Source organism: Paroedura picta, chromosome 14 (genome assembly GCF_049243985.1).
Source record: "Paroedura picta isolate Pp20150507F chromosome 14, Ppicta_v3.0, whole genome shotgun sequence".
Taxonomy (NCBI): domain Eukaryota; kingdom Metazoa; phylum Chordata; class Lepidosauria; order Squamata; family Gekkonidae; genus Paroedura; species Paroedura picta.
This window is the reverse complement of record NC_135382.1, coordinates 14,675,495-14,691,444: the sequence shown is the minus strand read 5'-3', so window position 1 is coordinate 14,691,444 and position 15,950 is coordinate 14,675,495. Positions and strand designations below refer to the sequence as shown.

At 42.8% G+C, this 15,950-nt stretch overlaps 1 protein-coding gene across 3 annotated transcripts in view; it reads right to left on the bottom strand.

The window, feature by feature from the left end:
* PACS2 (phosphofurin acidic cluster sorting protein 2) overlaps positions 1–15,950 on the bottom strand; it is a 76,757-nt gene that overhangs the window by 52,219 nt on the left and 8,588 nt on the right. For 2 of the 3 annotated variants that reach the window (XM_077309524.1, XM_077309527.1), the window contains 8 exons: positions 12,780–12,867; positions 11,554–11,643; positions 8,697–8,822; positions 6,718–6,880; positions 5,420–5,493; positions 3,237–3,311; positions 2,437–2,496; positions 1,584–1,741 (listed from right to left, as the gene is read on the bottom strand). In XM_077309524.1, coding sequence (XP_077165639.1) covers positions 1,584–1,741; positions 2,437–2,496; positions 3,237–3,311; positions 5,420–5,493; positions 6,718–6,880; positions 8,697–8,822; positions 11,554–11,643; positions 12,780–12,867 — 834 coding nt within the window. Of the gene's footprint in view, positions 1–1,583; positions 1,742–2,436; positions 2,497–3,236; positions 3,312–5,419; positions 5,494–6,717; positions 6,881–8,696; positions 8,823–11,553; positions 11,644–12,779; positions 12,868–13,467; positions 13,512–15,950 lie in introns of all 3 variants that reach the window. The other variant, XM_077309525.1, reaches the window with a different exon arrangement.

The window sequence follows — 15,950 nt, the reverse complement described above, 5'->3', positions numbered from 1 at the left end:
CTGCTGTAATGAAAGGGCAAAGCTACTGCCCCTTTCTAGAAAACACCACACAAAATAATCCTATTTGGTGTGTGAGCAGCTAACAGCCAGTCAGGATCCCCGGACAGGCTGGGGGAGCAAGACAGGAAAGGTGTTATAAAGTCTGCTCAGGTCTGAAAGTCCAGAGAAAAAAAAGACTGGATGCATTCTGTCTCAGAGTTTGAAAAGAGACTTTGGAAATCTTGGAATCTGTCTTTTGGGATAAAGTAGTAGCAGAAGAGCTGGTTTTTATACCCCACTTTTCACTGCCTGAAAAAGCCTCAAAGTGGCTTAGAGTTCCCTTCCCTTCCTCTCCCCACAACAGACACCCTGTGAGGTAGGTGGGGCTGAGAGAGCTCTGACAGAACTGCTCTGTGAGAACAGAACTATCAGGCCTGTGACTATCCCAAGGTCACCCAGCTGGCTGCACGTGGGAAACCAGGGAATCAAACCCAGCTCACCAGATTAGAAGGCACCACTCTTAACCACTACACCAAGCTGGCTCTTGATACTATAGCTACCTTGAGACTTTAGCTGTCTCAAACCCCCCATTTCAGTGGGAAACTAGTGAAAGATTCTTGGATTCTGAAAGCAGCTCACATTTACATGGTGAGAATCCAGAGGCTGAGAGAAGATCAACATTAACCTCAAAGATACAACTTTGGCTGCTAACTACTCTCTACATTCCTATATTGTCAACTAAATTATAAACCTAATTTTTAAAAAGGGACCCAAAGCCTTTTCACACCTCTAAATCTCTTCCATCCTCTACTTTGAACCATCTATTCCCTGTCCCTGGTAGTAAATAAAGTTACTGTGTCTCTCACAGGAATGGGTAGAAATCTGGATCTACCTGAGCTGATAATATTCCTGCCAGATAGAGGGTTTAGGTAGACACTACACTGATGGATCTTTACATGCTGTTCTGTTTAAACATCATGATCTCTCCAACTTTTAAGTCCTTCATCCTGCTTGGCTCCTCCCATCCCGACAATAGCAGGTCTTAGAATTTGCAAAGTGGTCAACCAATGTCAGATTCTAGAATCATAGAATGATATAGTTGAAAGGGACTTCATGGGTCATCTAGATCAGTGGTTCCCAACCTTTTTATCACCGGGGACCGGTCAATGCTTGACAATTTTACTGAGGCCCGGGGGGGGGGGTAGTCTTTTGCCGAGAAACGTCACTGCCACCTGAGCCCCTACTTTCCACACTTTCCCGCCGGCACCCCTGATTTCCCACCGCCCACTGGGGGGCGCTGCCAGCAGCAGCTACGCAGTGCTACGCTGAGGGGGAGCCCCAGCCATGGCAGCCACCAGAGAGCACCAAAGGTGAGCCGGAGGCAGAGTGGCAGGGCAGCCCCCAAGGGAGAAGCCAGGGAGGAGGATGAGGAGGAGCTGCGGCCCGGTACCGACTGATCCACGGACCGGTACTGGTCTCCAGACTGTGGGTTGGGGACCACTGATCTAGATGACCCAGTCCAACCCCCTGCTCTAAGCAGGACACTCACATCCCAATCACTCATCTACTTTAACCTGCCACCTCTTAAAGTAAGATCCTCTTACTTTAGCTTTGGCTTTGGAGTGCTGAGAACACTTTCGTCGTCTTCCATGTCAGGACCACTGTCACTTGGGTTGTCAATATCGAGTGTGTCATAAAGAAGGTCCAGGTCTTCTTCAGCTTCTGCAATATGTTCAGCTGGATCCTGCTCAGAATCAAAAACCTAGGCACAAATCACAAACAGCTTTTTAAGAATTTTACCTGATTTCCCCACTTCAGTGAATTCCAAAAGCTTACGATTGCATAGACCGATCTCTATCTGAAGAAGTTTCAGAGAGGGAAAACAATGTAAAAATAACTCTGTGGAATATTTTCTCTTTTGCAATGAGTGCAGTGCTTTTGAAGACAAGGTTTTTAAAAGCACAATTACAATCAAATGTATGTAAAACAATATACATCAAGGGATGATGGTAATTCCATCACACACAAACAACATATTTTCAATATATTTTTGTTTAAACGTGAATAATATTGGCAACAACTAATACACAATAATTACTAAAAGGTCAGATTCTTGTGAGTCTTAGCGTGACTCTATATTGAGTCTGCCCAAATAATACACTTTTAAAATTATACAGTCTTTCAATTTCCATTTTACTTTTTTCCCCTAGCTGTCACATGGCAAAAATTAAGAAAAATGAACTAAGATAGCACCAGTTGCAGCTATATATGCAGTCTATGTAAAAAAAAAAAATACTTAGGATACACTTCCAGTCCTTGGATACTCAGAAGAACAGGAGTATTTATATTTTAAAAATACATAATGTTTTTGCAATTTTGCTAGCAGAAAGCTTGCTTTGCCCATCTCTAAGCCCAAAGTTAAAGAAGTTGTTGAAGAATTAGGGCAGCCAGGCTTACCTCTTCTGATACTTTAAACCTTCTCAACAATGCCACCACTTTTTGCTTGAAGTTTTGCTGCTATAAATAGATATGCTTAGTGTCAGTATGGAATTTCAGCAAGGGATCTTCCAATCACGTTGAAGCAAAATATTACTGTTAAGTACATAACTCATTTGCCATTTTCATCCACTCTGAGCCTTTCTCTTCTGGCTTTTGTGTTGTTTTTCTCTGTGGTATACTCTACTTCCTTTATGAGCAACCCAACAAGGCTTCTACGTTAGCCAACCTTGTGCGAGAATGGGAGGAAAATGAGGTTTGTCTGCCAACACCATTTTTAGAATGCGCAGTAAGTTTTTAGAAAGTGGGGGGGCTACATTGGGCTCTTGCCCAACAGAGTTTCAGACTGACCACTGAAGATCTCTCTTAAGTCTCTTTCCCATTGTATTTTTAATTACCCTCTTCTCCCCTACACTTGGGCATCCTCTATGTATGTGGCTTTGTCTCCTATTGCAGCCATTTTGAGATTGCTCTGTGCACCCTGTGTAGAATTCTGAAGGAGCCCACAGGCTCAAAAAGGCTGGAGACCCTTGCTGTACCTTTCTGAAATGCCATCTGATTTGTCTGTTGTAATAAATATAAAAAACCAATATATCTATCCACTGCCTACCTATGTGCATGCTACCTGGTTGTTTACTTCCACACACTGGGAAGACAAGAACAGTGCTCTTTATTGCACATAAATTAAATAGATAGCTCATATGTCCTGTACAAATCCATCATTAAATCCATTAAAAGTAGTAAAATTAATTTCCACCCACCCTGGTTATGGATGGTGTTCTTACTATCCTCTGCTTCCTTGGCTTCCCCAATTCATAGTCATCATCATCCAAATCCTAAGGAGAGAGAAGTCAACTATTATTGTTCATTCTATTAAAATCTTAAGAAAGGAAATAGGCTTAATCTACTGAACTCATGGTGGAATGTTTGGGGTACAGAAATACCCTGCTAGTACTCAAAAAGAACTGACACCTTCTCATTACTTTGGGGAGGAAAGCTAACTTCTTGAATCTCTCTGCATGAAGATCTGTATCTACCTAAAGCCAATTATTTCTAATGAACCTAGAGAACCAAGGGACCAGTAAAAAAAACAGAAGGAGATGCTTTCCCATTTTTCTCCAAGGTATATGATCAACTGTATGCACTTTTACTTACATAAAAGCTTTAAATCTTTTTTTCAGCAGAGAATTATAGAATAATACATTTGGAAGGGTCCATATAGGTCATCTAGTCCAACCCCCTACTCAATACAGGATCAACCTAAAGCATCCGTGAGAACTATCAGTCCAGCCACTGCTTAAAGACTGTCATTGAGGGGGAGCTGAATGCCTCCTTAGGCATCTGATTCCACTGTTGAACTGAAGTTGGAGCATGAATTTGAATGATGGTTATATTAACATGCTTTCTGCAAAGCGTGACTGATATTATTCAATCAGGCTTTGCATTATGGCTCCTAATTGCCTGTACATCTCACCACACTACTAGGACAATATAATTTCTTCCTGTACTTTCCAGAGTAAACCACTCGGTAATTGTCTCACTGAAAATATCTTTATCCAGCCCACTTCAGTTCACTCACACCCAGGATTATTATGTTCAAACTCTGTGTTTCTAATTTTACAATTTCAAGTGTACTTGGATGCATACTTCTCTATTATAGGTGTCATTCATCTCTGGAATTTCCTTTTTGCATCTATTCACATTAGCAACTGAATGTCTTCTCGGCTTCAGCTGCATCGTTCACAACAGTATTATTCATACTCCCAACGCTGGGTTAGGGAAAATAGCCCAAAATAGGGTTGGGTGTTTCAGCAATTGCGGAAACCCAAGGCAGTGCTGGCCGCCTCGGGCTTCCGCGACCGCCCAAGTGGCCAAGGCATGCCGAAGTGCCCAACCGTAGTCCAAAGCTTTGGAGGTTCTTTCTGGGATCCTGCTTACCTCTAAAACTTTCTAATCTCCAAATGATAAGGGAATTGCTGGTAAGATTAACTCCTCAGTTGTTGATCTGAACCACGCCTCACCTGTCACTGCCCTCTCCGAGGAAGGGGACAGGTTCATAACCCAACCTGCAACATATTTCAGTCTTTACTTCCACTGATATAATCATGAGTGAGTATTCCTCATTCTGGGAAACAGTTTAGGATAGCTGAATAGAGTGATGAAAGATTTCCCAATTCAACGCTCAACTGACAGATTAAACAGTTCTGCGGGGCTTGCAAAAGGGAGCTCCTCTGCCAGGCATTTGGTTGAGGTTGACCCAAACCATTGGCTTCCAATTGGCCCCCAATTGCCCCCCCCCCTCCTACTACGACTGACAACAATCTGCCTAACCCACTGGGTTCTAGTAAAAATTGAGCTGAGGCTCTTGCAATTCCATTTTCTAATGTTATTGTTGTTATGTTATTATTGTTATAACTGTTATCACCTGTTACCATATGTTATCTGTGTCTTTTCCTGTTCCCTGTAAACCACCCTGAGCCTTCAAAGAGGGAAGTACATAAATATAAATAACAACAACAACTATTAGGCCTTTACGTTTTCATACCTAAATGCTAAAATTTCTTTATCACATTTTAGCTATCACTTCCTTCAGAAGATGAAGACAGTGACAGAAAGCTCATTTTGCTATTTCTGCTTCAAATGGCTCACAATTTATGTTGGTAAAATTTATGTTGTTCTGATCCATAGTTATATAGAATTTAAAAACACCATACTAGCAAACCTCTAGCAAGTTATGCATTTAGGACAGACCTCTTTCAATGCAATTGCTCCCACGAGCTTAGCAAGGGACACCAATTTCCGGTGTGATATCGTCTGAAAGTTAGTCAGCCCGGTGCTTCACCCATTTTACAATCATATTAAAAATCAAGTTCTGAGTACCAGTGTGATTGTAAACACCATCTAAAGAACGCTTTTTGCGCAGCAGAAAGAGTTTATACATTACCTGCCCATGAACAGCATCATCACTTGCTTCTTGTTCAGAAGAGAAACTTTCATATTCCTCTTCAGAATAGTTGTCTATAAGAATCATACAGAAGCAAGTAAATGATATTTTTGCAGGTAAAAAAAACCCTCAGAAATTACATCAAACAGAAGAATTATTGGTCACGACTGTATTGATCAACTTTAGCTTACCTTTCATAACTGTCATTTTTATAGCTGTTATATCATGTAGTACTTTTCCAATTGACTGTCTCATACAGAAACTACTGCATAATAAATAATAACGTCCCCGGAGGGGAGGGGGGCAGAATCACGGGTATTCTTATGGAAGTATTTTGCTAAAAATGATGCCCAGAACAGAGTTTGAAGAACACTGCCTTACAGCACTGGAATTAAATACCAGCACAATAAAGATTTAAGATCATAAATGTGCCATACAATGATAACAAAAAGTCTTCCATCAAGTTGTGTTTGGCTTAGTTAAAAGATAACCATTCCCAGTAATGCTAGATCAGTATTCTTCAGAGGCCGACCTTTAAAAAAATCAGTGTGGTTAGGCCAATAAAGCCATATCGAGGGAGGGAGGCAGAGAGGGAAGGAGGAATTAACTGACCCAAAAGAACAGAAATACTTCATTTTTCAGTCATCCCAAATAATCCACAAACATTAAAAATGTTCCAAATTATCACTTTCCTTGCCATTTTGCTTTCCAGTGACTTATTAACATCAACAGCGAGCAAATAATTTAAAATTTAAAAATTACTTGAAAATTTGCTGCGTTATTATGCTGTGACTTATGCCAAGTTTAATACTACTACATGGCTTTCATTTTTATTATTATTTATTTTATGACTTACAATGTGTCAAGTTTGATACTAAAACATGGCTTTTCATTTTTATTCAGGAGCTGTAGTTGCCATATCAGTTAGGAGAGTCTCGTGACACAGGGTAAATTTGGAGACCCCAACTCCTACTTTCTGGGCCTCCCATTTTTTTTTGATTTCAGCAAGATCCAGCCCTGCACCCTGACCTCTAGGACAAGCAGAAAGCACAATGTCTCATACAGATCAGATGATCAAATCTGTGAATTCTTCCAGTTTTGCATTTCACTGTCACACAGATGTTCACAGAACATCCCAGGGCAATTTTGAACAAGTGCTCATAAGGACAAATTGCACAACAGAACAGCAAATTTCAGAATACCCACCAAGTCCCAAAGATGTGCAATCAAGACTTCTGGACTGACTGAACACATGTCGTAGCGTTAAAGGTAAAGAATGGTGAACTTTTTCCCATTACCTGAAGACTTGGTTTTCTGGCTTGTCTGTACAGTGCTTTCTTCTTGGTCTATTGGCTGACTGGACAGCGTGACGATCCAGATCTCGGCTACTTTGGTTATTGCTTCCTTGATGCTACTGAAAAGGCTCAGGACTTGGCCGCTTTCCGTTGGGTGCTGCATTACCTGAGATCAAAGACACAAATGTGCAGTTCGATAAAACCTTACCTAAGCACACCTTCCTGCCCAATTTATGTTTATGTTCATCCAAAGGCCTGTCCCCGATGTCTTAAGACAGCAAAGCAATTTTGTTTGTTGTCATGGCAACCAGAACCAGGATAGAATGCAAATGAGCGACTGGTGCCTGAGGATCATGTAGTGTTGTAGATTATGTCTGTCCACCCACATGATTGTTATGTGTGCTGTGAATTTAGGTAACATCAGGCAACCACAGTTCATTGAGAGTCACGGGGACTGCTCTGAGCAGGAAGGATGGGGGGGGGGGGTAAAAGGATACTGAGAGTGTCATGTGACTCCCATGTCAAAATATAGTAGCTATAAAATTTATTATGTGTGGCCAAAGACCAAATTAAATATATATATGTGAATATGTGTATGTGTGTGCGTGTATGTGTAAAAAGCCCGTTGTATGAGAAATACAACAGTTGCTAGCCTTCTCCCCACCCTGACCTGGGCAGACCCAAGGCCTGGCAAAGCTGCAGCAGGCTGCTCAGAGCAGGGGGAATGCCGGCATGGGCTGCCTCCCCCCCCCCCACCTGGGCCCACAGTCCCAGGCCCTCTCCTCTCCCTCCCGCCTGGCACTTCCATGTGCAAGAAGTTGGAGGAGGATGCGGCCAGAGGTGGGACAGCCTACCTGATTGGCCATTTCTTAGGCAGACGGCCAATCAGGTAAGCTATGAGTTCCAACTCCTCCCACCACCTCAGACCAACTTTATTTATGTTACAGATATTATATATATCTGTATATATATAATAACAGTTGAAAAAGCCTGCATATACGATTGCTAGCAGTAACAGGCCCACTGGCTATACCATGGAGTATACCATGAAAAGTGTGCAATTTACTCAGAAGACCCTGATATAGTTTACCCTTCTGCCTTTATTCCACCTCTCCTTTGCCCCTAAATACAGCTTGGTTACCTTCTCCCTGCCATCATCTAGTTGTGAGTGAGAAGTACATTTGCATGAAAAATTGGGCCCAATCATATATTCCTTTCTCTCTCACAATCAAGAGCTGCCTTCCTCCTCCAAACCAACATGGAGGAAGGCAAAACTCTCAAAACACACATTTGTCGGAGTTGATACTAGCTAAGCAGACAGCTCCTTCCTTTCCTTTCTCTTTGCACCTTGGTAAGCATTGACCTGAGTTGGGCTTTGTGTGGCTACAGAGGCTGCCTGAACATCCATTTTAGAGAAAGAAAAAAAATGACATCAGCAGTCATTGACTACAGAAAGAAAAAAAGCAAATATAGTTGAACAACCAACTATCATCATCTAGGGAAAAGGAAACATGAAATGGGCAATAAATAAGAATTCCTTTCCTTAACTCTAATATTTATTCCCACATGATGAGGATTTAACAGAGCAGCACAATAGATTTTTTAGATCTCTTGTTCAGGCTCTGTTCACCTATTTATCTTTCTCCGCATTTTGCTGTCCTTCTCTTTTGAGGTCTCCTATCTGACCATGCGTTCCTATCTACTCCTTTCTCTGCCTGTTCCTGTTACATTCTCTACCCCTGGGGTAGTCAAACTGCGGCCCTCCAGATGTCCATGGACTACAATTCCCAGGAGCCCCTGCGAGCATTCGCTGGCAGGGGCTTCTGGGAATGGTAGTCCATGGACATCTGGAGGGCCGCAGTTTGACTACCCCTGCCCACCCATTACCTGAACCTGTGTAAATTCAGCATTTATCTTGCAAAGTCATTCATTTTTACTCAGAAGCCTGGGCGGAATGTCATTTTACCCCAGCAGTCTCTTACCTCAGCCATGTTAACTGATCCGCCCGCCAGTGTCTTGTAACCCAGAATCGTTCTGTTCTTATATCGCTTCCTTCTTTGTAGCATGATCTGAAGCTGATTGTCTTCTCTTTTCAAGAAATGGGGATACTGCCATTGAAATAACATGTTAAAGCTTTACAACAATGCAAATAATTTTTTTTCACATTTAATTTTTTAATTTATTTATTTGCTTGTTTGTTTGTTTTATATGCCGTCGTCCCTTGCGACTCAGGGTGGTTTACACGAGAATTAGCACAACGCAACACAGCAACGTCAAGTAAATACAACAATAGCAACAGAGATCATGGGGTGTATACAATTTATTGGTTTTTACAAGGTGTCTTACTGAAGTTTGCTTAGATTGTATTTTTGTAAACTGCTTCGGGGCCCCAAAGGGAGAATTAACTAGGTACATAATTTAAGTACTACCCTCAAAAATCCATAAAAACCAATACACCTTAACAAAGAACTAATGGAAATCGTCATTATAATAAGCCTTCAGACTATTACAACTGTTTTACAGCTTTGACAGACAGCCAAAACAGTAAGCACCTGCCTCATGGACAGTTTCAGAGAAGCAATGGAAACAGCTCAGGCCTAAAGAGTAACCCACTAAATCTTAGCCAGGAAAGGAGCAACAGAAAGACTCTGCCGTCATCAGTAAAGTTTCCAGGTACATACACTGAGAGTCTGAGTCAACAGGCCCCAGGACACAAAGGACTGTAGAAGAAAGCACCAGGAACTTGAACTGAACTCAAACCAGAATCTGCAGTCATTGGGAAGACAGCAACATACGTCATAGAACTGACCATTATTAACAAATGGGCTATTTACATTTGAAACATCTGAAGTTTTTAGATCATCTTCAAGGACAGTCTCAAGCAGTCAAGCCTTGAGATTACCATAGCATGGATCAACTTGGCAAGATCATATATTTGCACAAAAAAGGCCACTTTACAATATAGAGCCAGCTGGAAAAAAACCTACACATTTTTCACTACCAGATTCACCTGATTCTTCATCAGACAGACAGCATCTAACAGGAATCCTGAACCTTTAAATGAAGCCCTTCAATGAGGGTAGCCCACATCAATAGTAAAGACAGCAATTTCATTTGATGCAGAAGCCTGGTCAACCACTATCGCCTCCTTTTTATCCAGATTCCACATCAATTTATTCTCCCTCAGACACTTGCTCAATGTGTTCAGTCAATAGTCCAATCAGATTCAAGGTTTTGATATTAACTTTCAGAGCCTTAAACCGTCTGGGACCAGCATACCTATGGGAACTGCCTCCTCCTTGTATCCTCCAAAAGTGTTAAGATCTTTAGAACTACAGATGTTCAGGATTCCTGGCCCAAAGAAAGTGAGACTGGCCTTGACCAGCCCAGTGAAACACTCTCCTGAAGGAGATCATAGCCCTGAGGGACCTAAATCAGTTCCGCAGGGCCTGCAAGACAGCTATTCCACCAGGCTTATGATCAGGGCCCAAAGTAACCATCAAAATGCTGGCACCACTGAGAGATCAGCTCCAAATAGTAATACCTTCCTATCTGGTATGATTTTAGTTGGGGAAACTAGAATGTTATGCTTTTAGTTTATTTAATAATAGCATTTAAGCCCGCTGTAGGCAAAATACAGCGGGCGCTAGCGGGCTAGCAGGCTGACGGCAGGGTGTGGGAGGGCCCCCCCACTCCTCCCCCTGCCTGGGTGCCCCCTACTCCCTCCCCCCTACCATCTGACTTCGGGGCCCCCTCCCCCTGAGTCCGCCCGCCCACCCCCCTTCCCCCCGAGTCCCCAGCTTCGGCGCACTGAAGCCTCCCTGCCCACCCCTCCCCCCAAATGCGCAGAGCTTCAGCGCTGGGCTTGGAGCAGGCTCCTGCGCTGAAGCCTGCCCCGCTGCCTGCCTCTGCCCCGAGTCCAGGACGGGCCAAGGGGCCAATCGCAGCTCCCAATTGGCCCCTTTGAGTTTTTATCCTGGACTTACCCCGCTCCTTTCTCCGCCCACTTACCCCTTACCACATTATTTTTACCGCTCCCATGGAGCGGTTTACAGATTGATTTGATTGATTGCGCAACTGTTAGTTTAATCAACTGTTATTTTAATCAACTGTTATTTTAAATCCAAGTGTTATTTTAAGATGTTGTTTACCTGCCCTGGGCTGTATTAGAAGGGTGGGTTAGGAAAATACAGATGATTCATTTATTTATTTACAGATGCAGCATTTACCTGGCTTTAATGAAGTGATCTATAAAATGAGTGTCATCAGCATACTGATGATATCAGGACAGTGCCTGCCCTGAAGTTACAACCTTATTTACAGGTATATACAACGATATTTCCCTGACTTAACTTAGCCTGGTTTCATCAGATCTCAGAAGCTAGGTGGGGTGAGACCTAGTTAGATGAGAGATAATCAAGAAACACTATCATTGCTATGCAGAGGTAAGCATTGACAAAACACTTCCAAACTTCTCTTGCCTTAAAAACCCTAGGGGGTCACCACAGGTGAGTTGAAATGTGGTCAAAAAATATTAAACAACATGAGGAATAAACCACATGTTCTGGATGAACGTCCCCAACAATGAAAACTCTTCTGGGATACCCAGATAAATTTAAACGCTGCCTCAACTCTTTCCAGGATTTATTGTCTAGATTTGTTGCTAGCAACAAAGCAAAGAATAGCAGGCAAGAATACATGTACATTTCTGTTTTGAGCCAAAATGGCAAACTAGGCCTATAATCCCAACATCAGCCACCTCTGGATAACCTTATATTACTAAGCCAAACTTTTGCAATAAGTGAAGATATACAAGTAAGAAATGGATTCCTTCATTACCTGTAGAGAAAATGTCAGTGCAAGTTCTGTTTCTATATGCTCATTTGAGTGGAGTGCAATTTCATGAGACCGTAGTATTCGTTTTGAACCCTGCACAAAAACAACCATACATCAGGTATTGGTAGTAATTTATCACACATGCTTAGAAGATGACACAAGACACTAACGATAAGAAACATAATAACACACTTTAAAATAGTTTCTTTGTTATTAACATAGTTCTGCATGCCATCTGGTTTCTAAGCCAATCAGAATTTTACTGCTGAAATACAATTGTGATACCATTAGACTTTACAGATGGCTAGATGAAATAATCCATAAGTGCTCACCCCATCAAAACATCAGATCAATTTATAACAAATTCAAGTGTTTCAATACACAAATTGTGCTCACAATTTAGGCTGAGGCACAGTGATTTGCTTGCGGTTACTTGATAAACTTCATGGCACAGCAGAGATTTCAGTCCACCTCTCCTAAATTCTAGCCTGACACTCAGATGACTATGCTGGGGATCTCTTTGTACCTTCTTGTACTCAAGACATAATGAGCCTTAGAAATCCTCAAGTTCACATTCTCCCACCTTCCTGCCACACTGAGCGTGGTTGCAGTATTGATCATTTCCTTTCTTGCTACAAAGCCACTCTTTATTGCTATAAACCAGGATTCCAAACCATGGTTTAATACTGATTTGAAGGCATGAATCAAACCATACTTTGCAACTTATAAACAACAAACTGATTTGCTGTAAACCAGTACCAGAAATGCATGTCAGGGGAGGATGGAGGCAGGAGGATAGAGCATGCTAAGCCCATGTAACCTCTAGCTCATGGTATTTTCTCAAAATGTTGGCAGCACAACTTATCTCCAACTTGGTATAGTGGTTAGGAGGGTGAACTTCTAATCTGGTGAGTCAGGTTTGTTTCCCTGTTCCCCCACATGCAGCCAGCTGGGTGACCTTGGTCTCACCACAGCACTGAGAAAGCTGTTCTGACCGCACAGTAATATCAGGGCTCCCTCAGCCTCACCTCCCTCATGGGGTGTCTGTTGTAGGGAGAGGAAAGGGAAAGCGATTGTAAGCTGCTTTGAGACTCCTTCTGGTGGAGAAAAGCGCCATATAAGAACCAACTCTTCTATTTTTCTGGCTAGCTGAAGAAAAGTTAAGCAACAGAACTGTATTAGTGGGCCACAAGATCAATTTGCCATGCACCAGGTTAGCATCATATTACCTGCATTTTGACTGCTATTACCACAGAAGTGAGATCTTTATCCAGTTCTTTTAACACTACCAGTTTCTTCAGAGTCAGGCTGCATAACCTACAAATTCAAACCAATACACAATATTCAGTTATTCCTGGAAGTGAACCGTTAGACAAAAGAATACAAGACAACAAATACATCTATAAACTGCCAGAAGGCAGACAGTGACATCCTTTGTGCCTTGTAAAGGGAGTTTAGCACATTACACATGCTTCCATTCAGGGGGAAAAAGCATGCCAGTCACATGCAAACCTCCCCCCACCCACCCACCCACCAACCCACACAGTTCTGTCAGGCATGGAAATCATGTCAAGAGTGTATGCATCTCTCTTAGCTTGTAACAGTGGAGGGGAATGAATTGCTTCAGATGAATTTGAGCAAAAATCCCTGAAAACTACCCTTCAGAAAACTTGAGACTGAACCAGGACATTTTTCTTTGCCTCCACCAGCAGGCAACTTAGTAGGAAGAAGAGAGGTCAGGAATCCATCAATGGGCCTCTATTGACCCAACTATGTATTCCGTTCTGTTAGTTCCATTGTGTTTTTCCATTCGAAGGAAAGAGAAAGAAAGGAAACGCGCAACCTACAAGCAGTGAAACTTCACATGATTCAGTTATGAGATGGTGTTAGTTCACTAAAGGAAATGCCATCATCTACCTTATGCTGTCCTGAGTTCTTCTGAATCACCAAGAGGACAGTATCTGTCAAGCCAATGGAAGGGAAAGGGGCTTAGGGCGGCTTATAAGGGCTCAATCAGCAGGCAGACAACCAAAACCAAACAATGGGTAAAGTATGCCAATACTCTGGAAAAAAAACTTAGACAAATTGTAAGCTGGGGTGTATCTCAAGACAAAGTTAAATATATAGAGCAGTCTTTCTCAACTTTTTTTCCATTTCGAAACCCCTGAAACATTCCTCAGGCTTCGAGAAACCCCAGAAATGGGGCAATTGTTGAAAAAATGGTTGGAAAGCATGGCTGTCTACACGCCCACCCCTCCTGTTCCCTTCCAGGCCCACTGGCCATTGGGGGGGGGAGGTCAACATGACCATATATGGTCATATTGCCTGATAAATGTTTAACACATTAAAATATATTAAAAATTAATTGACTCCCATCCATTCAGGAAACCCTTCCAGGGCAGTCAAGAAACCCCAAGGTTTCATGAAACCTTGGTTGAAAAAGCCTGATATAGAGACTGGTTTGAAATTCTTAGAACAACTATCTTCTAACCAACTGCCTAGCCTTCGTGGATCTGAACAGCCACCAGTATGCCCGCCTGAATCTATTTCCATGAACATAATGCTCTGCAATAAGATAAATGCTCTCTGTGAAGAACACTGGCTATGCAGTGAACCATGACACTTCCGTTCCATGCTACAATGGGCCTTGCAAGGGAAGCTCCAACTGCTGGAGCATCGTTTTCAGTTACGGGGTCATAGTTTTTGTTGTCACTGCTGAACGGTATCCTGAGAGCACTCTTAAAATTCCACTAGGCATATTTGCTAGCACCTTCATATTTCAATACAAATTCAATAGAGCAATAGGTTACAATACCTGCCATTATTCCAGAAGAGCTGATTTTTTTGTATCCTACTTTTTTACTACCCAAAGGAGTTTCAAAGAGGCTTAAAATTGCCTCCCCTTCTTCTCCCCACAGCAGAGACCCTGTGGGGTAGGTGGGGCTCAGAGAGTGCTGACAGTTCTGACAGAATTGCTCTATGAGAACAGCTCTAACAGGACTGTGGCTAGTCCAAAGTTACCAAGCATGTGGAGGAGGAGTGAGGAATCAAACCCAGTTCTCCAGATTAGAAGCCACCCCTCTAAACCATTACACCATGCTGGCTCAGGCTAATCAGGGTTATCAGGGCCGGATTTTCCTATAGGCCAGGGGTAGTCAAACTGCGGCCCTCCAGATGTCCATGGACTACAATTCCCAGGAGCCCCCTGCCAGCATTTGCTGGCAGGGGGCTCCTGGGAATTGTAGTCCATGGACATCTGGAGGGCCGCAGTTTGACTACCCCTGCTATAGGCTAACTAGGCTTCAGCCTAGGGCCTTAAGATCAAGAGGGGCCTATATTCCACATTTTTATAAAGGTTAGTACCAATCACAACATGTTTCATTTAACATATTGATATATAACAGTAATGATGTATTTTATTATCTCTCATGCAATTTACAAACTTAAAAATGGGAGGTGAAAGGGCCACATTAGTGGAATAGCCTAGGGCCTCTTTTCATGTAAATCCGGACCCCCTTCCCTCTAGGAGCCAGTAAAAGACTGACTACCCTGCCTCAAGGGAGGAGCTTCCACAATAAGTTGTGGCTACACCACCTTACAACACTGGAAAATGTGATTCTCAGGAACTGAGTACCAGAAGGCCTGTCTCTTCTCCCCAGACCTACCACTCAGAAGATGAAATTTAACTAGGTAAAGGTAAAGGTATCCCCTGTGCAAGCACCGAGTCATGTCTGACCCTTGGGGTGACGCCCCCTAGCGCTTTCATGGCAGACTCAATATGGGGTGGCATTGCCATTCCCTTCCCCAGTCATTACCGTTTACCCCCCAGCAAGCTGGGTACTCATTTTACCCACCTCGGAAGGATGGAAGCCTGAGTCAACCTTGAGCTGGCTGCTGGGATTGAACTCCCAGCTTCATGGGCAGAGCTTTCAGACTGCATGTCTGCTGCCTTACCACTCTGCACCACAAGAGGCTCATGAAATTTAACTATTTTACAGTAAATTCTGAAAGAGTCTGGTATGAGGGACAAACTAGGAGAACCATCAAGATTATGATTTCCACCAAGAACATGACTGAGATCATTTTGGACTCACTACAGAACGCTGCTAGCGCCAAGTAAAAACGCTGACCCAAAGGACAGATGAAACCTACGTGGCCACTTGATAGGGTGCCTAGTGAGGGGTAAGCAGATTCTCCGGGGAAGATCCAAGAGCTATTGGAGCTGGAACAGATATTTGAGAAGGGGGGAACCAATGGTGATAGAAGCAACCAAAGGAGCATGCTAGCCTGTCATGATGGATGCAAATGAAAAGGATCCAAAGGGGCAGGGGAGCTAAGGCTTTCCACCAAATAACAACCACACACCACGCTCCTTATCCAACACTCCTGCCACTGCTTCA